General features: G+C 39.7%; 1 protein-coding gene across 1 annotated transcript; it reads right to left on the reverse strand.

Moving 5' to 3' along the window:
* Positions 1 to 1781: 1781 nt before the first annotated feature.
* On the reverse strand, positions 1782 to 22436 carry chfr (checkpoint with forkhead and ring finger domains, E3 ubiquitin protein ligase). The gene is made up of 18 exons (XM_031300530.2): positions 22302 to 22436; positions 21192 to 21312; positions 20360 to 20459; positions 19952 to 20061; positions 19800 to 19859; positions 19499 to 19690; positions 15238 to 15321; positions 14622 to 14787; positions 14333 to 14487; positions 13844 to 14006; positions 11906 to 12105; positions 10882 to 10998; positions 9541 to 9624; positions 4618 to 4688; positions 3592 to 3679; positions 3357 to 3464; positions 2885 to 2957; positions 1782 to 2069 (listed from the first exon to the last, which is right to left on the reverse strand). The coding sequence occupies exons 2-18, from the start codon at positions 21295 to 21297 to the stop codon at positions 2027 to 2029; spliced, it is 1920 nt and encodes a 639-aa protein (XP_031156390.1). The 5' UTR covers positions 21298 to 21312; positions 22302 to 22436; the 3' UTR covers positions 1782 to 2026.
* Between the last annotated feature and the right edge of the window lie 1110 nt (positions 22437 to 23546).

Below are 23546 nucleotides of genomic sequence, written 5' to 3' on the forward strand. Positions count from 1 at the left end.
GTGAGACACTTTCACCTTACAATATAGATCAAAGGTTGGGTCTTGGAAACAGCTTGTGTCTTTGCCCAAAATGGTAGCACTCGTATCTCTATTACTGTAATGTTTCATTAGCATTACGTAGGAAGCCCTCGATTCTTTACTCGGCATGTCATAAGACTCGTCAACATATATCACAATTAAAAGAAGGTAAATGTAAGCCTCAATTACCAAGGCTGGAGGAGACATAATATTTAAAACATGCTCACCAACATGTGCAAGCATACATAAATGGCCTTAATCCATACAGATTACCTCACCTGCTCTTAATATGAGAAAACTATTTTTTATTTCTCACAGAGGCTGGAGGAAATATCAGGAAGTATTTCTTTAAAGGACAATTCTGGAAAATGAACCTAGGGGTTAAAAACATATGTGTACTGAGTCGACCGTTCTCTGGGATATGTTTTCATGCTAATCTAACGGGTCTCTAGCTTTAAACAAGCTACCGCAAACCCGGTGGTTAGCTGCTAACGCTAGCTTTCGGGGCACTTGGTAAATCACTATTTCTACACCACTAACAAGGCTCACAATAGCATAAACGCTGTGCAACCAGTAACCATAGACTGTATATAAGAATGGACCAACAGATCCCGTTGCTCTGGACGGAGACCAGTGAAGGCCGTTAGAAGATCTTTTCCGGTGATGGCTGAGCGTTACTGAGCAGCCTCCAACTGAGCTTGAAGAGTTGGAAGTCTTCTGGTAGCTGTGCCAAGAGAAATCTCAATCATTCCCAATCTTGCAGAGATGGAGAGCGTAGGTATATGTAAGGAGATAACATAGGCACAGGCTAATTATTGATCACTAAAATGATAGTTAACATTAGTAATTACACTTAAAACAGCTAATGTGAGACGAAACTGCCTGCGCGCTTCTCCTGTACTATACGGTAATTTCTCTACTATGCGACAGTAAGTCTCGTGGTTATGACCCAATCGTTAGCCTATTTTTATAAAAACGTCTGCTACGGAGCCATAACATGAGGTACAAGGTAATGGAGCCTTTTATACATTGTCGTGTTTCTTTAGAAATAAACAATGGACAAATAAAGTCTTTAAACGCTTCAGATGTAAAGTTATTCGCTGTCAAAGTGGCGCCAAAATGAATGGCAGTCAATGGAATGCTAACGGGGGGTGATCGCTTTGTAGCATTAAAATGGCGCCATAGGAGGTTCGCGGTCCGAGGGGAGACTTACCCTCTTGCCAGTAACCAGTAACATAGCTCAAACACGGCATTCGTGATTTGACTGCTCATGACTGTTTTCTAAGATGGCGTCCGAATGTAAACCCGAACGCTACGGTCTTTCTAAACTATCTTTTTAATAAAAATTTAATAATAATGTACACTTACAAAGTTCTCAATGCTTCGGTTTACATGTAGGGACCCTCATTATGCTACCGTGGAAGTGTGGTGCTATTGTGAGCCTTGTTAGTGGTATAGAAATAGTGATTTACCCTCTGCCCCGAAAGCTAGCGTTAGCAGCTAACCACCGGGTTTGCGGTAGCTTGTTTAAAGCTAGAGACCCGTTAGATTAACATGAAAACATATCCCAGAGAACGGTCGACTCAGTACACATAAGTTATTAACCCATAGGTTCATTTTGCGCCGGAATTGTCCTTTAACAAACAACGAAAAAGACAACAAGACTAGACGAATGCATTAGCCACAGACAGAACTGACCTAAATTTAAATGGTGGCTGGTGTTGACTGCCCTCGCAGGTCTTCCCTATAAAAAGCAGTAAACCTCAAGGAAACATTTAACTTTAATGTTATTGTGCATAGCATTATTCCATACAGCCCCGTGTCAGGTAAGACACCGGTCACTATTGTAAATGGATACTGATTGTAATTTCTGCGTTAGGTTATTGCATAACATCTGGAAGGCAGTAACAATGAATGGACACGATGAGACCTAACGAGAGCGTGTCTATGAGACGCTCGGTTATCTACGTTTGACGCTGTAGGTGGAGAAACAAACCACTCGGCTCCTTCAGCTCTTGAAACGTGTCTGCTCACATATGTGGTTGAATTTCCTGAAAGTAAAATAAAAGAAAGGAAACCACATGAATGAAGTGCTGCATGTAAGAACACAACATAGACGGGTCTTCAAACAGCAGACACGAGGGACTATAGGACCAAGTTTATACAAGGACTCCCTCTAGTGGTTAAATAAGTGAAATACACACATCCCTGTCATGTCTGTCTAAAGCAGGGATCTTCAACAGGGGGTCCGCGACCCATAGGGTGTATTTTATGATCCTTCAGACAGAAATATCATAAAATAAGTAAAAAGAACTGCTTCTCAGAATCTTTTTGGTTACACTTTACTTGAAAGTATCTACATAATGGCAGCCATAACATTAATGAGCAGGTGCTGAGGAGGAGAAGAATGAAGCTTTAAGGCTCTTCACCTTCCTTTGACACTGCAGCCATGTTCTCCTATGTCCCCATTCTTCCATTTCGTTTGCTATTTTTTCAAAGCGGTTACGGTATGATCCTTCTAGTTTTGATTGAATTGAAGTATCTCCCCATACACTAATTAGGTCTAACAGCTCACTCTCCCTCCATTGACTTGCTCCATCACTGTTCTCCATTTTGTAGGCCTAGTCAAGTTTTTAACTTTACTGTCTATGTCTAGGGATAACTCCCGCTGGCGCATAATTGTGACAGATGTAGATTGACGTAAAAGTCTCATCAAATCCGCCTTGGTTGTTCACACTGCGGCCGAATTGAAAAAAAATCTGGTGACTCAGGACCACATATGGAAGTGGTATAAATCTGATTTGGGCCACTTTTGCCTGCAGTCTGACGTAGCCTAAATGAGTGATGTTTGTGTAAAAAGGCTTACATTGCATGATGCGCCTTGACCTGCGTCCGGCAGTTACGTCCCCAGTAACAGTCGGGACGAGATGTTACAGCAGCTGAGGAAAGAAAATCAAATAAAAGGTATTACATGGGTATAATAATAATAATAATAATAATAATAATAATAACACATTTTATATAGTGGCTTCAAGACCCTCAAAGAACCGTTACATTACATAATATCAGTAATAAACATAATAAATGACTAAGCAAAGCACAAGTTAAAATTGGTATGAAATAAGACGCAGTTGGTGCAGGTAAAATGAGTAAGCTAGTTTAAAGAGATGGGTTTTAGGAGGAGTTTTGAATTCAGTCATGGGGTCCATATGACATAAACATGACATAAGTGAAATATTACCCTAAAAACAACAGAAGCCCCTTTTGTGTCCATGTGATCCAACATGCTGAAATGGCATTAAAAATGGCACTAAAAAGGTGATTTTGGTGTGTCAGACCTGGCAGTTCAGATGCAGGGATGTTCTGTCTGTACTTGTAGGCCAGTTCCTTAAACGCTCGCAGGCCGCAGCAGAAACACAGGATGGCGTTTGGAGAGATGCGACAATCTGACACAGCGACATAGTCAACAAGGACAGGATGTTACCACTCTCTCTTTTTTATACGACAGTCTGAACTTCATAGTTCACAACTTAGTAATGAAAGTGCCTGGTGGGTTTCGCTCTGAAGGCTCACCTGACAGATAGTAGTCTCCCTGCTGTAAGTTCTGCAGAGACTCCTGGAGCAGATCTCTCCATGACTTCCCTCTGGAGGACAGGTAGTTCTGGATGGAAAGATGGAAACACACAAACCACAGCATCTTAACTTTGCGTACGACAGACATGTACAGTGCTGGAATGTAACTAAGTAACTTACTCAAGTACTGTACTTAAGTACAAATTTGAGGTACTTGTACTTTACATGCCACTTTCTACTTCTACTCCGCTACATTTCAGAGCATGTTTTTATTTCAGTTAGCCTAATAGCTGGTTTGATTTGCATTGAGAGATGATCTTATGGAAAGTACCCCATGCCAGTCTCTAGGTATGGTGAAGGGTATGTGATGATGTGGGGCTATTTTAATTCCAAAGGCCAAGGGAACTTTATCAGGATGCATAGTATCCTGGATCCATGAAATAACTGGCCTTTCAAAATAAAAGTCTGCCTCCCTCTATGGGAATTTAACATAGGGGTGTACTTAATATGCCCCCTGTATTTTAAGGAAAAACATTTATTTATTCACGATACATTATTCATTCACAAAGAAAATTGGTGTTCTCAACGGTTGGATTTCTCCAATTTTTTTCAATTAAGGCATTAAGATCAATTTCCCAAAGGTGATTTTTTTTTATTCCTCTATTTAGTCAACTTTAGTAGGGGTTCCTATATTCATGAGCAGCATTGTAGTAAGCTCTACACCGCTGACTTAAACATGTAATGCATGTGGCCAGTTAGCTCAGTTGGTAGAGCAGGTGCACATATATAGAGGTTGTATTCCTCGACACAGAAGGTCCCGGGTTCGAGTCCGACCTGTGACAGTTTCCTGCATGTCTTCCCTCTCTCTCTCCCCTTTCATATCTGAGCTGTCCTATCCATTAAAAAAAAAAAAAAAATCTAAAAAAAAAAAAAAACATGTAATGCATTCCCCAATATACAAATAAATATTCAACAACAAATGATGAACTCCTTGGGATATCGGACATGTACAGATAGTGGTTTTACCTGGAGGATCTCTGATTCATAGTTATTGTTGTTCAGCACACCATCCAGGCATTTGTCTGTCAGATTGAGCTCTGAAAAAAAAGGGGAAAAAGTTCACAGTATATCACAGTTCCAATACTGTGGATTGGAACTGTGAAACATTTACATACTACAACACATAAAATGAACTTTGCACGGCAGCTGTATTCTGGCCATATCACGAGATCACCTACCACTCAAAAATCCACCTTGTCAGGCTCCAACCTAACGTGTTTGTGTCACCTGCGTGAAGCGGGCCCCCCATGTCATCCAAAAATTATTAAAAACACTGCTATTCGTTTGTGCTGGTTTGTGCCGTAAAAAATATCGTTTGTGCTGTTAAGGGTTTTAAGTAATTCAACTTTACATTTTCTGGCCAGTGATGTCACCCAGCCCCCCATTAATGTCCAAATCTCCCCAAAATGGTCTCAATCGTTTGTGCTACATTTGTGCTGATTTGTGCGGTTAAAAGTAACATTTGTGCTACTTTGGTTTTTACGTTATCAGGCTTTATTTGTTACACGGCTACTATTTGCGCTGCAAAGGCTTCTGACACCAGCCATCACTCCCGTGAACAGGACATTCTAAAACGCTTAACGTGAAAAAGCTTAACGTGGTCATGAACACTTAAGCCTGTCAAAAAAAAAAAAAAAAAAAAAAATCCAACGATTATAGAAGTTATCTCACATTAACGTTTTCTTCTTCGTTGGCGCCTATGGTGAGGAAAAGGCTTAACGTAGTTTAATGTACCTAAACAACGATCAATCATCGTGAAATGTCTCTCTCATATTGCTGCTCATAACCACTGAAAACTATCAAAGAATTGAACCCACAGTCCAATTATTATGGACGTTATCTGACATTAAGCGTTTCTGCTTCATTAAGGCTATTGTAAGGAAAAATGTCCTGTTCACGGGAGTGACGGCTGGTGTCAGAAGCCTTTGCAGCGCAAATAGTAGCCGTGTAACAAATAAAGCCTGATAACGTAAAAACCAAAGTAGCACAAATGTTACTTTTAACCGCACAAATCAGCACAAATGTAGCACAAACGATTGAGACCATTTTGGGGAGATTTGGACATTAATGGGGGGCTGGGTGATGTCACTGGCCAGAAAATGTAAAGTTGAATTACTTAAAACCCTTAACAGCACAAACTATAATTTTTACGGCACAAACGAATAGCAGTGTTTTTAATAATTTTTGGATGACATGGGGGGTCCGCTTCACGCAGGTGTTTGTGTCCGGACTACCAGCTTGTCACTCAATCGGCGTCCTGCGAGGAGCTACTGGCAGCTACGGGCGGGGTTTAGGTGTGTGTGTGACGGCCGAGACTGTTCGGTCAAAACAACAATAGCAGACGTGAGAGACAGATGGTTCATCCAATCACCTACCAGGTGTTTTTTGAAAAGTGCCTGCCATTTCCCAAACAGTTTCCACTTATGGCTTCTCAGATGGTTCTGTGTTAACAAACCATCTGGTGGGCCAGGTTAACATAAAATAGCAGTACTAATAAATATCGGAGAAAGCTGCACCACCATTCATGAATCACCTGCCACAAAAAGGTTGATTGGGTACAGTCAGATGGCTGAGATATTTTTTAATGGTCTTTGAGGCCTTTAGGTAGTAAAAAAATGTCATCTTTACAAATACATGTTATTTTGTATGAAGGGTTTGTTTTGTGCATGGGGAACAAATCGCTGTACAATGGTAAATGAAAAGGCACTGAAAGGGAAGAAAGAGGCAAAGATACTCTGAGTAACTAGAGCTGTGTATTGGCAAGAATCTGGCGATATGATACGTATCACAATACATGGGTCACAATTCAATATATTGCAATATATTTCGATACTGTGTGTAAGGCGATATATTGGGATTTTTTTAAAGTATAATTTTAGAAAAACTAATATTTAAAAACAGACATGATGTGCATAAAAGTCTAAGAAGTTTACTTTAGGTAAACAATTCAGTACACAGAAAATCAAACTGCCAGTTTGGGATTGTGGTTCACAGGTTCTTAGTGAGCTAATGTTAATATGCTAAAGTAGGCCAAAGTTCAGCCATAGCTACATTGTTAGCTTCCAGCAAAAAGTCAGGCACTGTTAGGCAAGGACACTAGTGGTGTGTCTCAGCATAGCCATCTAGCGGTAGGAGGTTTAAACACAACATAAACGTGAACCACTGTCTTACATGAATATTTTTGCACGTAAACTAAAAAAAAACCCAAAACGCTTTTTTGAAAATCAATATAGTATTGCTAAATAAAATATCACGATACTCAAGTGTATCCATTTTTTCTTACACCCCTATGAGCAACAGTTAAAAAAAGAAGAGAAGAAATCACCAGTCACTGGTAGAAGAAACTGGAAGCTTAGCATTAACGTGTGCAGATTTAAATAGGGACAGGTTCCTGTTTCAATTTCAAGCGTACAATAATGCCTATTAAAAATCTAGAATTATCAGGCGTGTTGCTTCAGGTGTTCATTTTAAAATCACTAGAGAATATGAAGCAGAGATGAGACAGCAGAGACAGTAACTATACAGCTACAGGAAGCAAAACATCATCCTCAAGGAACTTCAGAGAGTCTTTGAGGGAAATTCCTATTATCATATTTTTTTGCTAGCATGAATAGATGTGTCTCATATCCACCATAAAATGATAATGATATCGAGGTTGTTTTGAAACTGAAATACAAGAAAGCTCATTGTGAAAGATGGTAGCCTGAAAGGAAGGCTGGAGCATCCTTGTTCCTGTGTGATAATCATGTATATTCTAGAACAAAGAAATGTGTGTGTGTGAGAAGTGTAATTGGTGGATGCAGCTGGTGGGAAAGGATGAGAGAAGATCAAAGATGACCTCGGGCAAAAGACCAAGGAGGGAAGCGTCAGTGTTTTCCTTCCTGGGTGAAACTGTAATGGCACATGATCCCGTGTTTGTAATTTATAGCCAATCAGAGACTCTCAGGGCCCTATTTTAACGATCTAAGCGTACGGCGTGAAACGCCTGGCACAGGAGCATTTAGGACGTGTCCAAATCCACTTTTGTTAGTTTGATGGTGGAAAAAAGGGTCCGGGCGCATGGTTCTAAAGGGTTGTACTTAGTGTCTTCATTAATCAGAGGTGTGTTTTGGGCGTAACATGCAATAAACCAATCAGAGATCATCTCCCATTCCCTTTAAAAGCCAGGCGTGTTTGGACCTTGGCGCATTGCTATTATGATGGAGGATTAGCACCGTAATATTTTTATTTTTAATCTTTTGCATGTTTGTGTGCTGCTGTGCGTCCCTGTGTGTGTAACAAGCATAGTGTGTGCGCGCTGTGCATAAGCCTAGGCGCATTTTACTAACACGCTGTTAAAATAACAATGAAATGCTGCGTTATTGACTAAAGTCTAAAGACCAGGTTTTTGTTGGTCAATGGCGCGATCACTTCCTGCTGCCTCAAGATAGCAATACTCCAAGAATGCACCTGAACACACCTCCCTGTAAGACCAGCACGCCCATGGGAACAGGTATATTTGCTATTTAAACAACGCGGCCGCTGGACGGGAAATTAACAACTGCGTCAGTCTTAAACTAGCAAAGACACTTGCGTCGGGCTTTGCGCTGTGCTGCGCCGGGTGCAAGATAGAGCCCTCAGTGTCTTCTGCGTTTTGATTACTGATCAATCAGAAAAAAACCCAATCACTAGGAGGAGCGTAGCATGAAAGGTTTAAAAGAAAATGTTGTCAGAGGAAATATTATTTGTCTGCATTCTGAATCCACCCCCTCTGTATTTTCAGATATGTATTATGCTTGTCTGCAAATCCAAAACTTTATTAAAACACTTTATACATAAGAAATAGAGTTGCTTTCGTCTGTGTCTGTGTTGATTGTGTAGGAACACTTTCCCTGTGCTCCAATACCCATACTACCATACTATTTAGCATGCTAGAAAAAGAGTTAGTACGTCCCCAATCCCAATACATATTATGTCTAACAAAAGATGCCTAAAATTCCAGGATGTCCTACTGCATCCGGTCGGATTTTGCAGTATGCAAGCCAGCATGCTTTTCTGGCCATTCTGACCCACAATCCTTTGAGCAGCATATATGAGCAAAAGGGTTAAAGTTCAAGGTGCTATGTGTTATGAATAGGGTTAAAATGATAGATTCTCCAATTAATATCAATCTTTATTTGAGTGATGGTTTAATTAAATCCCCAAATCAATTATTATTGTAAACATTAACCTGGTGCATTTAAAAAATATAGTTTAAGGTTCCTTCCTTGCTTGTACAATTTACAACATAAGTTCTCTGAGAATCTCTTTTATATCCAAGCAAAATTGGTATTGTAACTGAAATGTTGCTAACCTAATTGAGAATTTAATCGAGTCGGGACCATGTGAATCGGAATCGAATCGGGAAATCATTAGCGATACCCAGCCCTAGTTACAGTATGAGCAAGTAGTATGTCCCAATTGTATACTGCATGCAGCAGGTCGTACTTTGCGAGGGCAGCTGCAGTACGTACTAAAAGTAAAAAGAAAGAGTATGCCTTAACTCAGCCAGTGTCTTGTAACTACATTAATATTACTCAAAGTTGGATATCTCAAATATGTTGCACATTTAGTGTGTACATACTATACTTTGCTTGTTGTTAAAGATCCATCCATCCATTCTTTTTTCAATCTGCCCAGAACAACATTTTCTGGGAAACCCAGAGTGCTTATAATCAGAGGCTGACAATCATCACAATTACAGATAATGCATTTGGACACTATTTGGGAATCAGCCCCTCCAATTAAAAAGGTGTATACTGTATTACCATCAGCCAAAACAAAATCCCATACTGGTTGAAGCCTTCTACCCAGCAATGAGCCTAACAGCGGAGATCCCCCTGGGGCTGTTTTGCTGATGCAGATACATACCACTGAATCGAGCCAGACAGCCTTGACAGCCAATCCTCTGGCAGCCCCAGTACATGTGACAGAAGGGTTGCTGGCACATCACACCTGCCAACACACAGCACATCATGCATACAGTTCTTGGTGTAGAATGGGCTTTGGCAACAATTAGTCTCGCATTGCCAGGCCTATCTCCACAGCGCTGTGGAGTAAGGTCTGGCTACACCACACGTACATTCTAGAATAGGAGAAATAGGAGAAAGCTCTGCTAAATGGTTTCAGGAAGGAACTTGTTTTGGTGAAACATTAGCACCCTGCAAAAGAAAACGCCACATACAATATTAAATAAAGTTAACTGTTCACACAGTACAGTGAAGTTAGCTACTTTAATTAGCTGGTTAGGTCGCCTGGGTAGCTCACCTGGTAGAGTGCTTGCCCATATACAGAGGCTTAGTCCTCGACGCCGCGGGTTCAACTCCGACCTGTGGCCCTTTGCTGCAGGTCATTCCCCCTCTCTCTACCCTTTCATGTCTAAGCTGTCCTGTCAAAAATAAAGGCCTAAAATGGCAATAAATTATCTTTAAAAAAATTTATAAAATAAAATAATTAGCTGGATACATTGCTAAACGTCATTTGCTCTTACCAGTGTATCGCCATGTGTATTTTTTGTCCATAGCAAATCCCTGCCAATCGGTCCCAAAACGACCCAGTTGGAGACTAAATGCTGTAAACATATTCTCTGTAAATCTTTACAACATTCCCTGAAAGAACCAAAGCAGGCCTGCCTTGTTACATGATCCAAATTTTCTTCAAAACTTTGGCCATTTTGGGCTCCTGGGGAGCTTACCTGGTAGAGCGGGCGCCCATTTGCAGAGGCTCAGTCCTCGACGCAGCAGCTCAGGGTTCGAGTCCGACCTGCGGCCATTTTCTGCATGTCTTCCCCCTCTCTCTCCCCCCATTCCTGTCTACAGCTGTCCTGTCTATTAAAGGCTAAAAAAAATGACAAAAAAAACTTGCCATTTTCAGCGTGTACCTTGCTAGCTCGAAGTTTTTGTCGTTTGTTGTCGAATGGAGTTTGAGAACGGCAACACTATGTGAATGGCTGGCAAAGTTGTACTTTAACTATCAGCTGATTTTACATGTACTACATACCTCAAAGTATGCATGTAAAAAATGTCTTCATACTGAATAGCCTTACATAATTTAAAAGTAACACTGACTGGCTTATATTATCTATGAATTTTAGTTAATCCCATATTTACTCCATTTCTATTTCACTTTAGTTTCAGTTTTCTGAACGACAGTACAATTCTATCAACCATATTAATTTACATCTCTGCAGAGTGACTAACAAGGACCACTCACATTGTTGAGCAATAACCTGCTCGCTGTTTGGCTCGGCCCGTCTGTCTGGCATTGGCTGGAGGCAGCAGTGGCACATGAGATGGAAGCCTTGAGGGAGGCAGCGGTACTCCTGAGGAGCTGCAGACAGGACGGGAGCAGAACAAGCTTTTAGACAGGAGCTAAGACAGGATAGGTAGGCAGGAGGATCTTCACAGTTGTGCTTAAGTGGGCTTTCAGATGCTTCTTCCCCACTTCCAGAACACACGGCAAGTCTTGCTTATAGTTTTTGGTATTATAACAGAATGAAGTATCCTGCAATTTGCCATTGAGTGAAAGGTAAAAAGTAGTAGTAGTAGTAATGTGTTACTTTTTTCAGGTGGTGTTTGTAACACAGCGTTCAAAGTTGGCCCCTCCTTCCCAGCTCAACGAGCCAGAAAAAGAGAGAGAAAGACAGAGAGAGAGCAGCGGTGGTCGAGCGAGCTAGAGAGTGAATGAAGAGAGGGAGCGGCGTTAGCTAGTTAGTTTGTAAGAACAAAGTCGTGAATAAGAGGGGAAAACTATTTTCTGATGGTTTCACAGCGGTTACGTTCTAAAGCACAAAAGACACACACACACACACACACACACACACACACACACACACACACACACACACACACACACACACACACACACACACACACACCTTTCAGGGTTGTGTGTGTGTTTCTTTGGGCTTTAGAACGTAACCGCTATGAAACAGCGGCTATTTGGACGACGTGGGAATGAGAACGGGCTTCACGCACTGTAAGTGGCTGGGGGTTACACACCCAAGTCCTACACAGCAAAATAAGAAGAAAAGAGGAAATGCAGGACAGGGTCTCTGCAGATTCAGACACCACCACACACTTCTTAGTGGGTGATATGTGATGATTAACAGGGATTATTATTATTATTATTTTTTACCTACATAAGTCTATACATTGTTTTTTTTTGTAAAAATCATGCATATTATACCTTTAACTCTAGATACTGATATTCCCACCTAATCTATACCCATAATCACCTGAGAGGATGTCAAAGGATGTTGAGGGCTGCTCCCCTGTGGGCTTTGCAGACCCCTCCTCAGTTGCTGGTTTGGGTGGAGGAGGTATAGACAGTGGAGCTGGCAGACGAGGGAGCCAGTAGTTGGAACCTGTAGCAAACATCACCTGACTGACCTCCCTCCTGTAGTCAGGACACTGTCTGCAAATCACTAGAGGCTGACTGGAGACAAAAAAAAACATCACATGGAGATGTTATTCACTAAACAAGCAGAAAACATTGACGCCGTTTCCATGTCATTCTTACTTTTCTAGTTTTTGTAATCATTTCCTATGCAACAGAGTATAACAAATATCTAAGAATGTTTCCTACAGTGTTAATTTCATCAATGAAAACTATGATAAAACATATACATTTTTTATTTAATGCAAAGTCTGCAAGCTGCATGCATCTGCAGAATCACACACGGTTATCCTCTAGCTCTTTAAAAGTATCCAATGCCCAAAAATAGCTCTTCAGTTCAGAAATTGATCGAGCAGCTTGACCTGTTGCACTACTGATAAGAAGCACCTTGCAATCAGTAATGTTATGTCTCTGTCGTTATCCAACGTTAGCGGTTCTCGGAAACAGATTTATGGACTAAATTCATCTACAATCCCACTTAGAGTCAGACAAGATGCAACAACAAAACAGCTGGGACAAACTACAAAAACATGCAGGCAGCATGCTGACATTTATAAAAAGGTAAGCTGATGTGACTATCAAGGGCTATGGATCTTTACCAAGGAAGAAAGAAAGGAAGGAAGGGAGTCTGTCAGTCAGTAGGATTACGTAAAAACTCCTGGCCCGATTTTCATGAAACTTGGTGGAAGGGTGAAGCACGGGCCAAGGAAGAACCTTAACAATTTTGTAGCGGATCCGAATCACCGGGCGGAAACACAAATTATTTAAATTGCGGGATAGGGCATTTGTGTCTGAATAAGTGGAAAAATGAGTTACGGAATGGGTACATTCACATGAACCATGCCCATTTAAGATGGAACATTAACAGTGTGAGATAGGGCATGCCTTGGCGGAGGTCTGCGGTCTCCGAGTACCCTTCTATGTTTGCTTCTGAATGATTGACTGCTCTGCAGTGGAGAGAACACATAGCTGTGGTAATGGAACCACAGAGAGGGAGCAGTTTATAATGACAACTGGATGTACTGAGGAAGGTCTGTTGTATTCCTGCAGAGCAGAGGGAGACGGACACTGTGTGTGGGAACAAGAAAACAGTGCCTAGAAAATTAGACTAATACTATTTTTCATCACAATTAGTGCGTATATTTTTTAAATGCAGGAAAACCAGCTAAAAATAAGCGATGGACTCCTTTCCTATTGCTAGTGGACAAGTATGCCTTTCTGTTTTTTTGTTGTCAAGTTCAATCTCATGAACGCACTGGGAAACAGGGTTGCTGGAGGCCAGTGAAAACGTTACGGTACTTTTTATATGTTACTTATTCAGTCGCTTTCAGACTCAGTGCTGAATAATTTGGAACAATATTTCAGCGCTGCATGCACAGAGATAGCTCATATTGCGTCATAGCATTGCGCCGGAAATGGTGCAAAAATTAGCGCATTGGGGTGTCATGTTTCCATCACTGTTGATCGGCGCTGGAGCCGATTCACACCCGTGACTACTGCAGAGTCATTTGTCCCGGGAATGAATGCAGACTGTAACCTTTCCCACTGAAGACAAAAGCCAGATGTTAGTGGATGTTAGTGGATTTTTTTGTCCAGTGGGAAGTGGGCTAAAATGTCTTCAGTTTTCGTTGACAAAAACCAAAATCAAATTACTAAATTTTGACTAATACTAAAATACATTTTCATCAAAAGACAAAGACTAAAAAATAAAACAAAATTAAAGCCAGGTGCCAAAATAAACAGTGGATTGGTCCAAATACAAACAACCAGACCTTACCTAATGTCTGAGGAGTCACTGTCATTGTCAGAGAGCTCAAAGAGGTAATCGGAACTGCCCTCTTCATCTGAGAAAGAGCGCTCCACTTTTGGTTGCAACATGTCCTGAGTTATCTTGTTACGGCTGTCCATGCTTTTCAGGTCGTCATCACTGCGGCACTTTTCTGTGGGACAGAAAGGGACATGCAAACATATACAAAGTCAATATCTAAGAAAAAAAATAACTTTCTTTGGGAATGTGTACCAGTTTGGAAACTATACAAAAAGGTAAGCAGGTCTTCCTTCGCTCTTGTTGGAATCTCTATCATGTCAGCTTTGGTAGAAAAACCTCTGCCACAGCTGCATTTTGCTGACACAATTTTTTAAATGTGTGTTGTGTAAGGCTATCTACAACCTTTTCAGTTAAAGACAATAAAGGTGCTGGCATTTGGAATGAAATAATGTGCCATGATTAAAAGACGCTGTCAAAATGGTCTTTATCTGTGCAAACCTGGGTGCTGGATGAGGTAGGCCTCCACCAGGTTGTTGAGGATGTGGTTCTTACGAATCCTCTCCACAGGGCAGCGGCAGGTGGGGCAAAGAGACGAACGCTCCATCCAGCCCGAGTAGCAGGCGGCACAGAAGACATGCATGCAAGGCTGCAAGCTAAAGCAAAAAACATGAGACTTAGAATTAAACTAACTATTGGTATTTGGTGACATGCTGCATGCATGCAAAGTGCCTTCCAAGCCCCCCAACCTTGGATGTCTGTGCAGATGCCAGGGTCCTTGAGATCTTACCTGACACAGTCATGCAGTAGGTCCTGGCAAATAACACACGTCAGGCTCTCCTCCATCTTGTCTGTCTTAGTCCCTTCCACTGGCGGTTTAGACAAATGACTTCCCTTAGTTGACCCGACTACTTCTGTGCTGGAGGTGTGTGGCAAGTCCAAATCATAATCTTTATCTGTAAACACAATAACTGTAGATTACATGTTGCACTGAGTCATAGGTTTTTGGCAGTTGTCTGGTTTGGCTTACAAAAACCTTCCAGGCTGGGATTGAGGTTAAAAAAAAAGAGAGGATTTCTGCACGTGACACTATTTAACAATACACTCTTTAAAATCTTTTTTTTTTTTTTTTTATATATATATATATATATAAATAGTATCGGTTCAGGCACCGGAAACGTTTTAAAAGTATTGCTTTAGCACCAAAAAAAAAAAAAAAAAACACTATACCCAACCCTAATCCTCCCACCTGAGCACTGCGGCTCTGCACTAAAAATACCACACAGACAGGCCAAGCAAATCTCAACAGTCAGAGCGCTGCTTGCGCTGGTCGTGGTGCTGCCTAGAAAATAGAGCCCAAAATCAAATGTGAGGAATCAAAGAAAACTCCAAGTAAAAGAATTTACCGTGACCAGTTTTCCTCCTCTTGCTTTCTGGCTCCATGTTGTCCACGTCTTTTTCCTGTGCTGGGGCAGCATCTTTAGCTGGGCCTGATAAGATGGAGGAACAGATCTGGGTCAAACAACGTTAATACTGTAAACGGCTCGTGTTGACGTATGTAAACAACAGAAGAATTCAGTCGAAAAGGTTAAGACTCATATACCAGCTTCACTGTGGAGGAGTGGGTTGTACAAAAGGTGGAAGGGGTTTGATGACATCAGAAGCGCTACAACACGAAACTAAAAGGACACTTACTCTATCAGCTAGTAAGTACATTGACCACGAAACAAGTAACAAGAGACTGATCTTAGTTGAATAAATCATACGTCACTTTGAGGGTAATTACAACAACCTTTTGGAATGGCTCAGTTACAGGTGCTCAGCATAAGTGAATACACCCATGCTAAAGTTGACTAAAAAGAGGAATAAAAAAAATCATCTTTTGGAAATTGATCTTAATGCCTTAATAAAAAAATGAGGAAAATCCAACCTTTAAAAGGACACCAATTTTATTTGTGAAAGAATAATGTATCGTAAATAAATAAACGTTCTTCCTTAAAATACAGGGGGCATAAGTAAGTACACCCCTATGTTAAATTCCCATAGAGGCAGGCAGACTTTTATTTTGAAAGGCCAGTTATTTCATGGATCCAGGATACTATGCATCCTGATGAAGTTCCCTTGGCCTTTGGAATTAAAATAGCCCCACATCATCACATCCCCTTCACCATACCTAGAGACTGGCATGGTTTTATTTCAGTTAGACTAATAGCTGGTTTGATTTGCATTGAAAGATGATTTTATGGAAAGTACCCCATGCCAGTCTCTAGGTATGGTGAAGGGTATGTGATGATGTGAGCCTATTTTAATTCCAAAGGCCAAGGGAACTTTATCAGGATGCATAGTATCCTGGATCATCATTGGGGGGAGTCAACGCACATAGCAGATGAAAGCAGACTGGCTGAAGATAGTGTGATAATCACCAGCTGGACACGTTTTGCCCACCACAATCTGAGTTTAAGTATCGATCAGCTGCCGTCAGCAGGTCTGTTTCCATCAATGACTTTGATCAGAGAGTTCTTTATTTACACATCCTGTGAATCCTCCATCTCTCACACAGACACAATACAGGGGGTGGCTGGATAACTGTAACCACACAGGCTGAAAATTAGGAAAAGGAGGAAATTAAAGTTAAATTATTATTACAATTCTATTTTAATAAATACTCTGCAACATCAAGAGGTTATTTTTTTTTTGGATGTACTGAACAAACCCAACTTTAGACAATCAAAATAAACTACCTTTGGGTTAATCTAACATAGCGTATACTGTAGTGCCTCTAAAGAAGTAGTTTGACATTTTGGGAAATATGCTCATGCGCTCTCTTTGTGAGAAGATCATTAACACTCTCACAATCTATATCGATTTCTGAGGACTATGGTTAACTGCTCCTCAGATCTCTGCAGGGTAAATCCAGACAGCTAGCTAGACTATCTGTCCAATCGGAGTTTTCTGTTGCACGACTAAAACAACCTTTGAATGTACACGTTCCACCAAAACAAGTTCCTTCCTGAGGCTATTTTGCAGAGGCACTGTTATTGAGTCCAAGGCTTAGCGCAGCCCAAGATGATTGTGATTGGTTTAAAGAAATGCCAATAAACAGATCACGTTTTTCTCCCATCCCAGAATGCTGTGTGGACTAACCAGACCCTCCTCTGCAGCGCTGTGGAGGAAGGTCTGGCAATGCGAGACTAACACTCTCATATCTTAGGCTAGCTTGGCTGTGTCCAAAAGGTTCACAAACAGAAGTGTAAAGACAACGTGTTGTGATTTTATGGGGGGCCAGATATATGTGCCGGACTCTTTCTTGACCGGATGAAGTCACTTCCTGGAGTCTTGTCATCACAATGACATTATCAGGCAATGTATGGGGAAAGTACACTCTTATTGGGAATACTTTCTTAAATACGGTTTTGTTTAGTCTTGTAATGTCTGTTAAGTAATCAAATGTAATCAAGAAATCAGACAAATGTAACTTCACTTTGTAATCACACCGTAGAATCCAGACCCATGCTCACTTTTCTATCCAGTTATGTACGTTTAGCAAGATTCCCTATAAATCACGTATCGATATGGTATAATATGGCTCATTAAATACACATTGTGGTCATGTTGCAATTTAGCAGACTTGGAGAGGGAACTTATCTCTCTGTGTAGGGAGACAGGAATCGCAGGTTAAAAGTAGAGCTGTCAAATTAATCAAATTTTGATTTTGGCTCCTAACGATCACAAAAACAATATAATCGAGAAAAAGACATGAATATTTTGCACAATACGTTTTGCAAGTAAACTCTTATTTTTTCTTGTATTCTGAAGAGGAATTTCAACGGGAAAAGTAGTAAGGGAGATTTCACAGTTCTAGGTGTTTTCACCTGCTTCCCTGTTTTTAAGTTAATTAAATGCAACATATTTCCAAAATTCAATGAGTGATCGTGTTAAATAATCCTGATTTCAATATTGAACAAAATAATTGTGATTATGATTTTTCCCCCATAATCAAGCAGCCCTAGTTAAAAGCTATTCGTAGTTTGAACAATGATGAAGTAAGGGAGATGTGAGTGAGCCAAAACAGGAAAGTTAGAAAAGCCAATGTGCATCCTGTCAGAGAGCGGAGGGGTCCTCTCTTCGAGACAAAGAGACTACGCCTAATCTCCAGAAATAGCTGAAATGAAGTGTGACCATTTAAAGTACAACACCTGTTTGACTAATGCACGTAAGAACCTAACAAACAATGAAACTAGCAGGGTCACGAAGACCTGGGCACAATTCAGAAAGGGAAGAAGTGGAGATGGGGAGAAATGATTGGATAAAAATATTATCCGTTCAAAGTCATCTTTAGATGTAAAGTAAGCATTGTGTAGACTCTGGAAAGCCAAGAAACCAGAAAATAAATAAATAAATAAATAAATAAATAAATATAAATATATATATATATATATATATATATATATACACACAAACAAATCGTTATTTATTTTATAAATACTATTTAAGTAGGTTATATTTTTTTTATTCGGCATTTGTATATATGTTTGTACATTCTTTCCTGTGTATATTTTTTTAATCGTTGTTCTTGTATTCTATACTATTTATTATTTCTTGTATATTCTGTATGTGTGCTGTGTGTCTTATATTTGTTGCTGTAGCACTGAAATTTCCGAAGTTGGAATCATATAAAGTCTATCTAATCTAATTTGTACATTAATGGCCGTATCTACCATTAAGGACACAGACGTTTGGACCACGGTATTAAGAAAATTGATTTAACTGCATCAAATAAACTTGTACAGCGCCAAGATAGGACTTGTTCCTCTGTCTGGTCATCATCTCCGTCATCACCTGTGGGTGGTGGGTGACTGAGTAGGCGGTGAAGCGATTATCTCGTCCTAACTATACGATCTTTGGTCAACACGGTGGTTTTTGGGTATAGTTTCAACTAGTTTAGCATCTGAAGCTACTGTTTTACCATAGCTGCTTTCCATATGCGCATATTTAGATCAGGGATATTTAAAAAAAAAAAAAAAAAAAAGAAGTTTATTATGTATTGCTAAAATCCTGGATATGGGCCTGTGTACATTAATAAAACTTCACAAAGTAAATATATTAAAATGTGTAATGCAGTGTTTTCCCTAGCTCTGTGGAAGACTTAGGTGCGCATATTTGGCGTGGGGTTTAGGTGTTTTTCCTCAAGGGAATGTTACGTTTTTCAAAAAAAAAAAAAAAAAAAATGCAACTTCCCCATGCATTTTTTTGTCTCGTTGTGGGTTTTTGCGTCTCTTTGTAGTCATGTTGTGCCATTTTTATTTTCTTTGGGGTTGTTTTGGGTCTCTGTGGTCCATTTGGTGTCACTTTGTAGTCGGTTTGTGGTAGTTTTGCGTCTCTTTTTCACATCAATTTGGACCGTTATTACCATATCTGTCTAAAATGTTGGAAAAGCTAAAACAGATAATACATAACTCTTAGAAAGCTTAAAAACAGAATTTGCTAAAGAAGTCCAACTACAATCATTAGATCTGAGAAAGGTCTTTTAGTTACATTCATTTAGCCTAGGGGCTGCACCTGAACCTTACAGTAGCAGGAAAAACCCTGTAATGTATTAAAAAAGTGAGTTGTTTTTTTATGTTGGGAAAGCATCCCTCTTCAGCAGTGTGTTGGCAGAGAACCTACCCGAGGCGGGGCAGGCTGTGGTTGCCACGGGACCAGAAGTGGAAGGGCTCCCAATACAGAAGTGGGAAGTGGAGGGCTGAGGTTCCTCCCTAGTTGGATCCCGAGGAGCCTTTGTGAGCATTACAGGCTCCACAGAAAGTGACATCTCTGAAGGGGGAACAGGAGCAGGACTGTGGGCTGCCCTCTCCGTGTCTGAAGTTTAGATACAGGGTGGCAGTTAGTAGTGAGCCACAATACAGCGGTGGACTAAAAGTGTGTACATTTCGACAGAGGAGTTGTGGGGAAGTACTTGGCTACTTACCAAAACTGTGTTGTGAAAAAGCTTGCTCCGTTTTGATTGAGTGGTAAACATAGGCAATGTCTACAGGGTGACAAGAGAAGATGTTATCTCTCTCTCCTTCTTATAAATGCATATAAACATTATTCTCATGGCTAACAAAATGAACAACTCACTTTGTTCTGGCTCACTTTTCCTGTATACAAAGTAGATGACATCGCCGTTCTGCAGCATGTGAGTTTGCTTCCTGACCAGTTTGGACATGTTGATCACCGTGCCATTAGTGCTACAGAAAAACAAACGTGCAATTGGATGGATCACTGTAAGGTTTTCAAGTGTTTGCTTTACGAAAGGACAAGTTTCAAATCACACATAACTTAAACAGCTGTAAAAAAAATAAAAAATAAAAATAATATATATATATATATATATATATATATATATATATATATATATATATATATATATATATATATATATATATAATAATAATAATAATAATAATAATAATACAAGCATTGTCTCTCTTTCAAACACATTTTTTTTCTTCCAACATATGGTTTGTTTAATTTAATATCTAGTACCTCATGTCTTCAAGCCACACCAGCCCTGAGCTTTCATCTTGCACAATCTTGCAGTGCTCCCCTGAGACCAGTTTGTTGGCTGGGAAGGAGAGATAACATCCTGGCAACAAAATAATAAAAACATAATGAAAACACAGAGTAGACATGATATAGATTACTTGGGCTCTCTAAGAACAAAGATTTTTTCATCTTTTTGGTGCCCCTTTTGGGGGAGTATAATGGGTATCTGTTAGAGAGTATGATAACACATGTATTCATGTAAATGTCTTTTTTCCCCCTCTGAACATTCCAAAACAAATTCTCAGCAATTCTGGCTGATATATTCAACATATCATTTAAAATAAACACCTTAAAAATTCACCCTCATTCTATTGAGATTAACCTCAGATTGTGTTGCGTGGACTTTTTGTTTTAAGCCTTTTATTGTACAGACATAAACTAACCAATTAAGGCTAGTCAATTTGCATTGCAAAAAAAGTAGACAACAAAGCAGAGACAGGGGCAAATATAGGCCTAACCTTTTCTTAAGCAAAAACCCATACAAAAAAATCTACTTAATATTCTGCACACATGTTCTCAATGGACGCCTTTTGTTATCATCACAAGGGGCTGTCTAAGTTTGGCGCACTAAAGAAGGCTTTGTGTTTTCAAGGGGGAGGTTTTTAAAGGCTCCAGACACTGACAGCAATGTCTATGCTACACAGACAGGACTGTCTTTTGTTAATAGGCATCAGCACATTTAGGAGCTTTTTAAAGCAGGGTAAAATATGTTAACAAAGTTTTAAGAAATAAGATTTCACTCCATAATGCATACATATAGAAATTAACATACCTTTCTTTCTGCCAACTGTGCATTCTCTGTTGAAAAGCAGGACAGTTTCACTGGAGTCCACTTTGACTAGCTTTCCCCATGGCCGTCCTCTCTGATAACGGTCCATCTCCCAATGTTTTTTCTACAAGAGATCATGAGAAGTTTGGTTTTGATTCAGTGGCATTTTTTATAGACTATTAGGCACGTGGTAGCATAGAGAAAGTGAAATTAACCATCAGGGTGACGTTTTGTGTAACGTTATGTTGGTGAAATCCAAACCTGCTGAGACACTTTATTAAATCAGTTACATCCTATTCATTGCCAACCAGATGGGTTCTGATGTCAGAATCCGAATTAGGTTAAACACATTTAAAGACACTCAGGTTTTCGGCAGACATATTCTTATAAAACAGGATATACATTATGTTTAGTATGAATAAACGCATATATTCTTCATTTCGGCATTCATCCAAGATAGCATATAACTTGCACTTGTATACAATACGATTTCAACCTAAGGAATTGTTTAGTTTTTAAGTCCCACAGTTCTCTTAAGCATGATCACAAACCGTAATCATACTGAGTAACGTTAGCCAGTTATGGGTTTGAATTTGAGTTTAAATCCAGTGGTGTTGGATTTATCATGTTTTATGTAAGCCGAATTCACAAGCGAACTTAAACGATTCCTAAAACATTATGAGCAACGTTAGGATAAATATGCACATTGCCAAATAAGCAAGGCTTTATTAAACTGAAAGAGTTTCTCATCAAGTTTGGTAAGAAATCTGCTAACGAGACCTAACGTTAGCTAAGCTTGTGCTCTTCTGTGCTTCCTAGCTATTTCGCTATTAGCTAACTTTGTTGTGTGACAAGCTGAAAAAAACGTTAAAAGTTATTTCAATCATCAACTATCAATGTAACACAAATTTTCATAATTCAAATGCTGTGTGGGTTATCATCACACCTAACGTGAACAACACAAAACTTCGTTCAATAATAACACTAAGCTAACGCGATTGCTAACATTAGCAGCCAAGCAAACTGTGTATCCAAGAGAAACATCGCATTACTGCAACAACCAGAAATGCCCGTAACGTCCCACTTATCTCGTGTCTGAAACGGTTACTTTACCGTCAAAAGCTTAATTCGTTGTCCCAGTTGCTCTGTATAAAGACGCTTCTTCTCCTCATATTCCAGCTAGGACCAGGATGCACTTCCTGCCAAGCTCTGGGTTGATATTATGCAGTCATCAGCTGATGGAGGAGGGGCTGTTTGGGTCTGTGTATATCTGTGTGTCCTGAGGCTGGTATCCTCAGAACACAACAGGCAGATAGGGTTAACCTTTGTGTTGGCTTCCCGTCGACTATGCAACTTTTTTTTTTTGTCAAAATATGAAAATCACTGATGTTTTTGAAGCTTTCCTCAATGTTTTTGTCACTTTTACCGATGTTTTTTCAACGTTATTTTATCAATTCTTTTCTTCAAATGCTATACAGTTGAATTAAACTCCCAAATTTAAATGAAAGTAGTGAACTGATCATTTATTTTACGTTGTATGGAACCATGCACGTTACTTCTTTGAAGATTGCAAAAGGGTTCTCCAATGTTTTCTCAGTTAGCCTTTTAAAATGATATCAGATTAGTAAACAGAATGGGCCTTTGGAACATTGGATGAGTGGTTGCTTAAAATGGGCAATGTAGACATTGCATTAAAGATCAGCCACTTCTACAACAGTCATTGTCTTTTGCAATTATGTAAGCACATAATGTAATCTGAAAACTGCTGCCCTGGTTAAAAAAACAATGCAACTGATCTCAGCTGGTATTCTGTCTGTAATGGAGTGGAATGGAAATTTCTAAGTGTCCCCCATCTTTTGACTGGTAGTGGTATATATAGGAATCCTAGCAGGAATATGAGGAGAAGAAGCGTCTTTATACAGAGCAACTGGGACAACGAACTAAGCTTTTGACAGTAAAGTAACCGTTTCAGACACGAGATAAGTGGGACGTTACGGGCATTTCTGGTTGTTGCAGTAATGCGATGTTTCTCTTGGATACACAGTTTGCTTGGCTGCTAATGTTAGCAATCGCGTTAGCTTAGTGTTATTATTGAACGAAGTTTTGTGTTGTTCACGTTAGGTGTGATGATAACCCACACAGCATTTGAATTATGAAAATTTGTGTATATTTAAATTTATATAATATATATTCCTATATATACAGGAAGAGGTACTAAAAGTAAAAGCACTCAATGCAGAAAAATGTCCCCTGTAACTGTTATACTATTGTGTATTATATTATTACTGATACATTCATGTAAAAGCAGTTTTACTGTTGTAGTTTTTTTGAGGTGGAGCTCATTTGTAACTATTTTTG

This window comes from Sander lucioperca, chromosome 2, assembly GCF_008315115.2.
Source record: "Sander lucioperca isolate FBNREF2018 chromosome 2, SLUC_FBN_1.2, whole genome shotgun sequence".
In the NCBI taxonomy this organism is placed as follows: Eukaryota; Metazoa; Chordata; class Actinopteri; order Perciformes; family Percidae; genus Sander; species Sander lucioperca.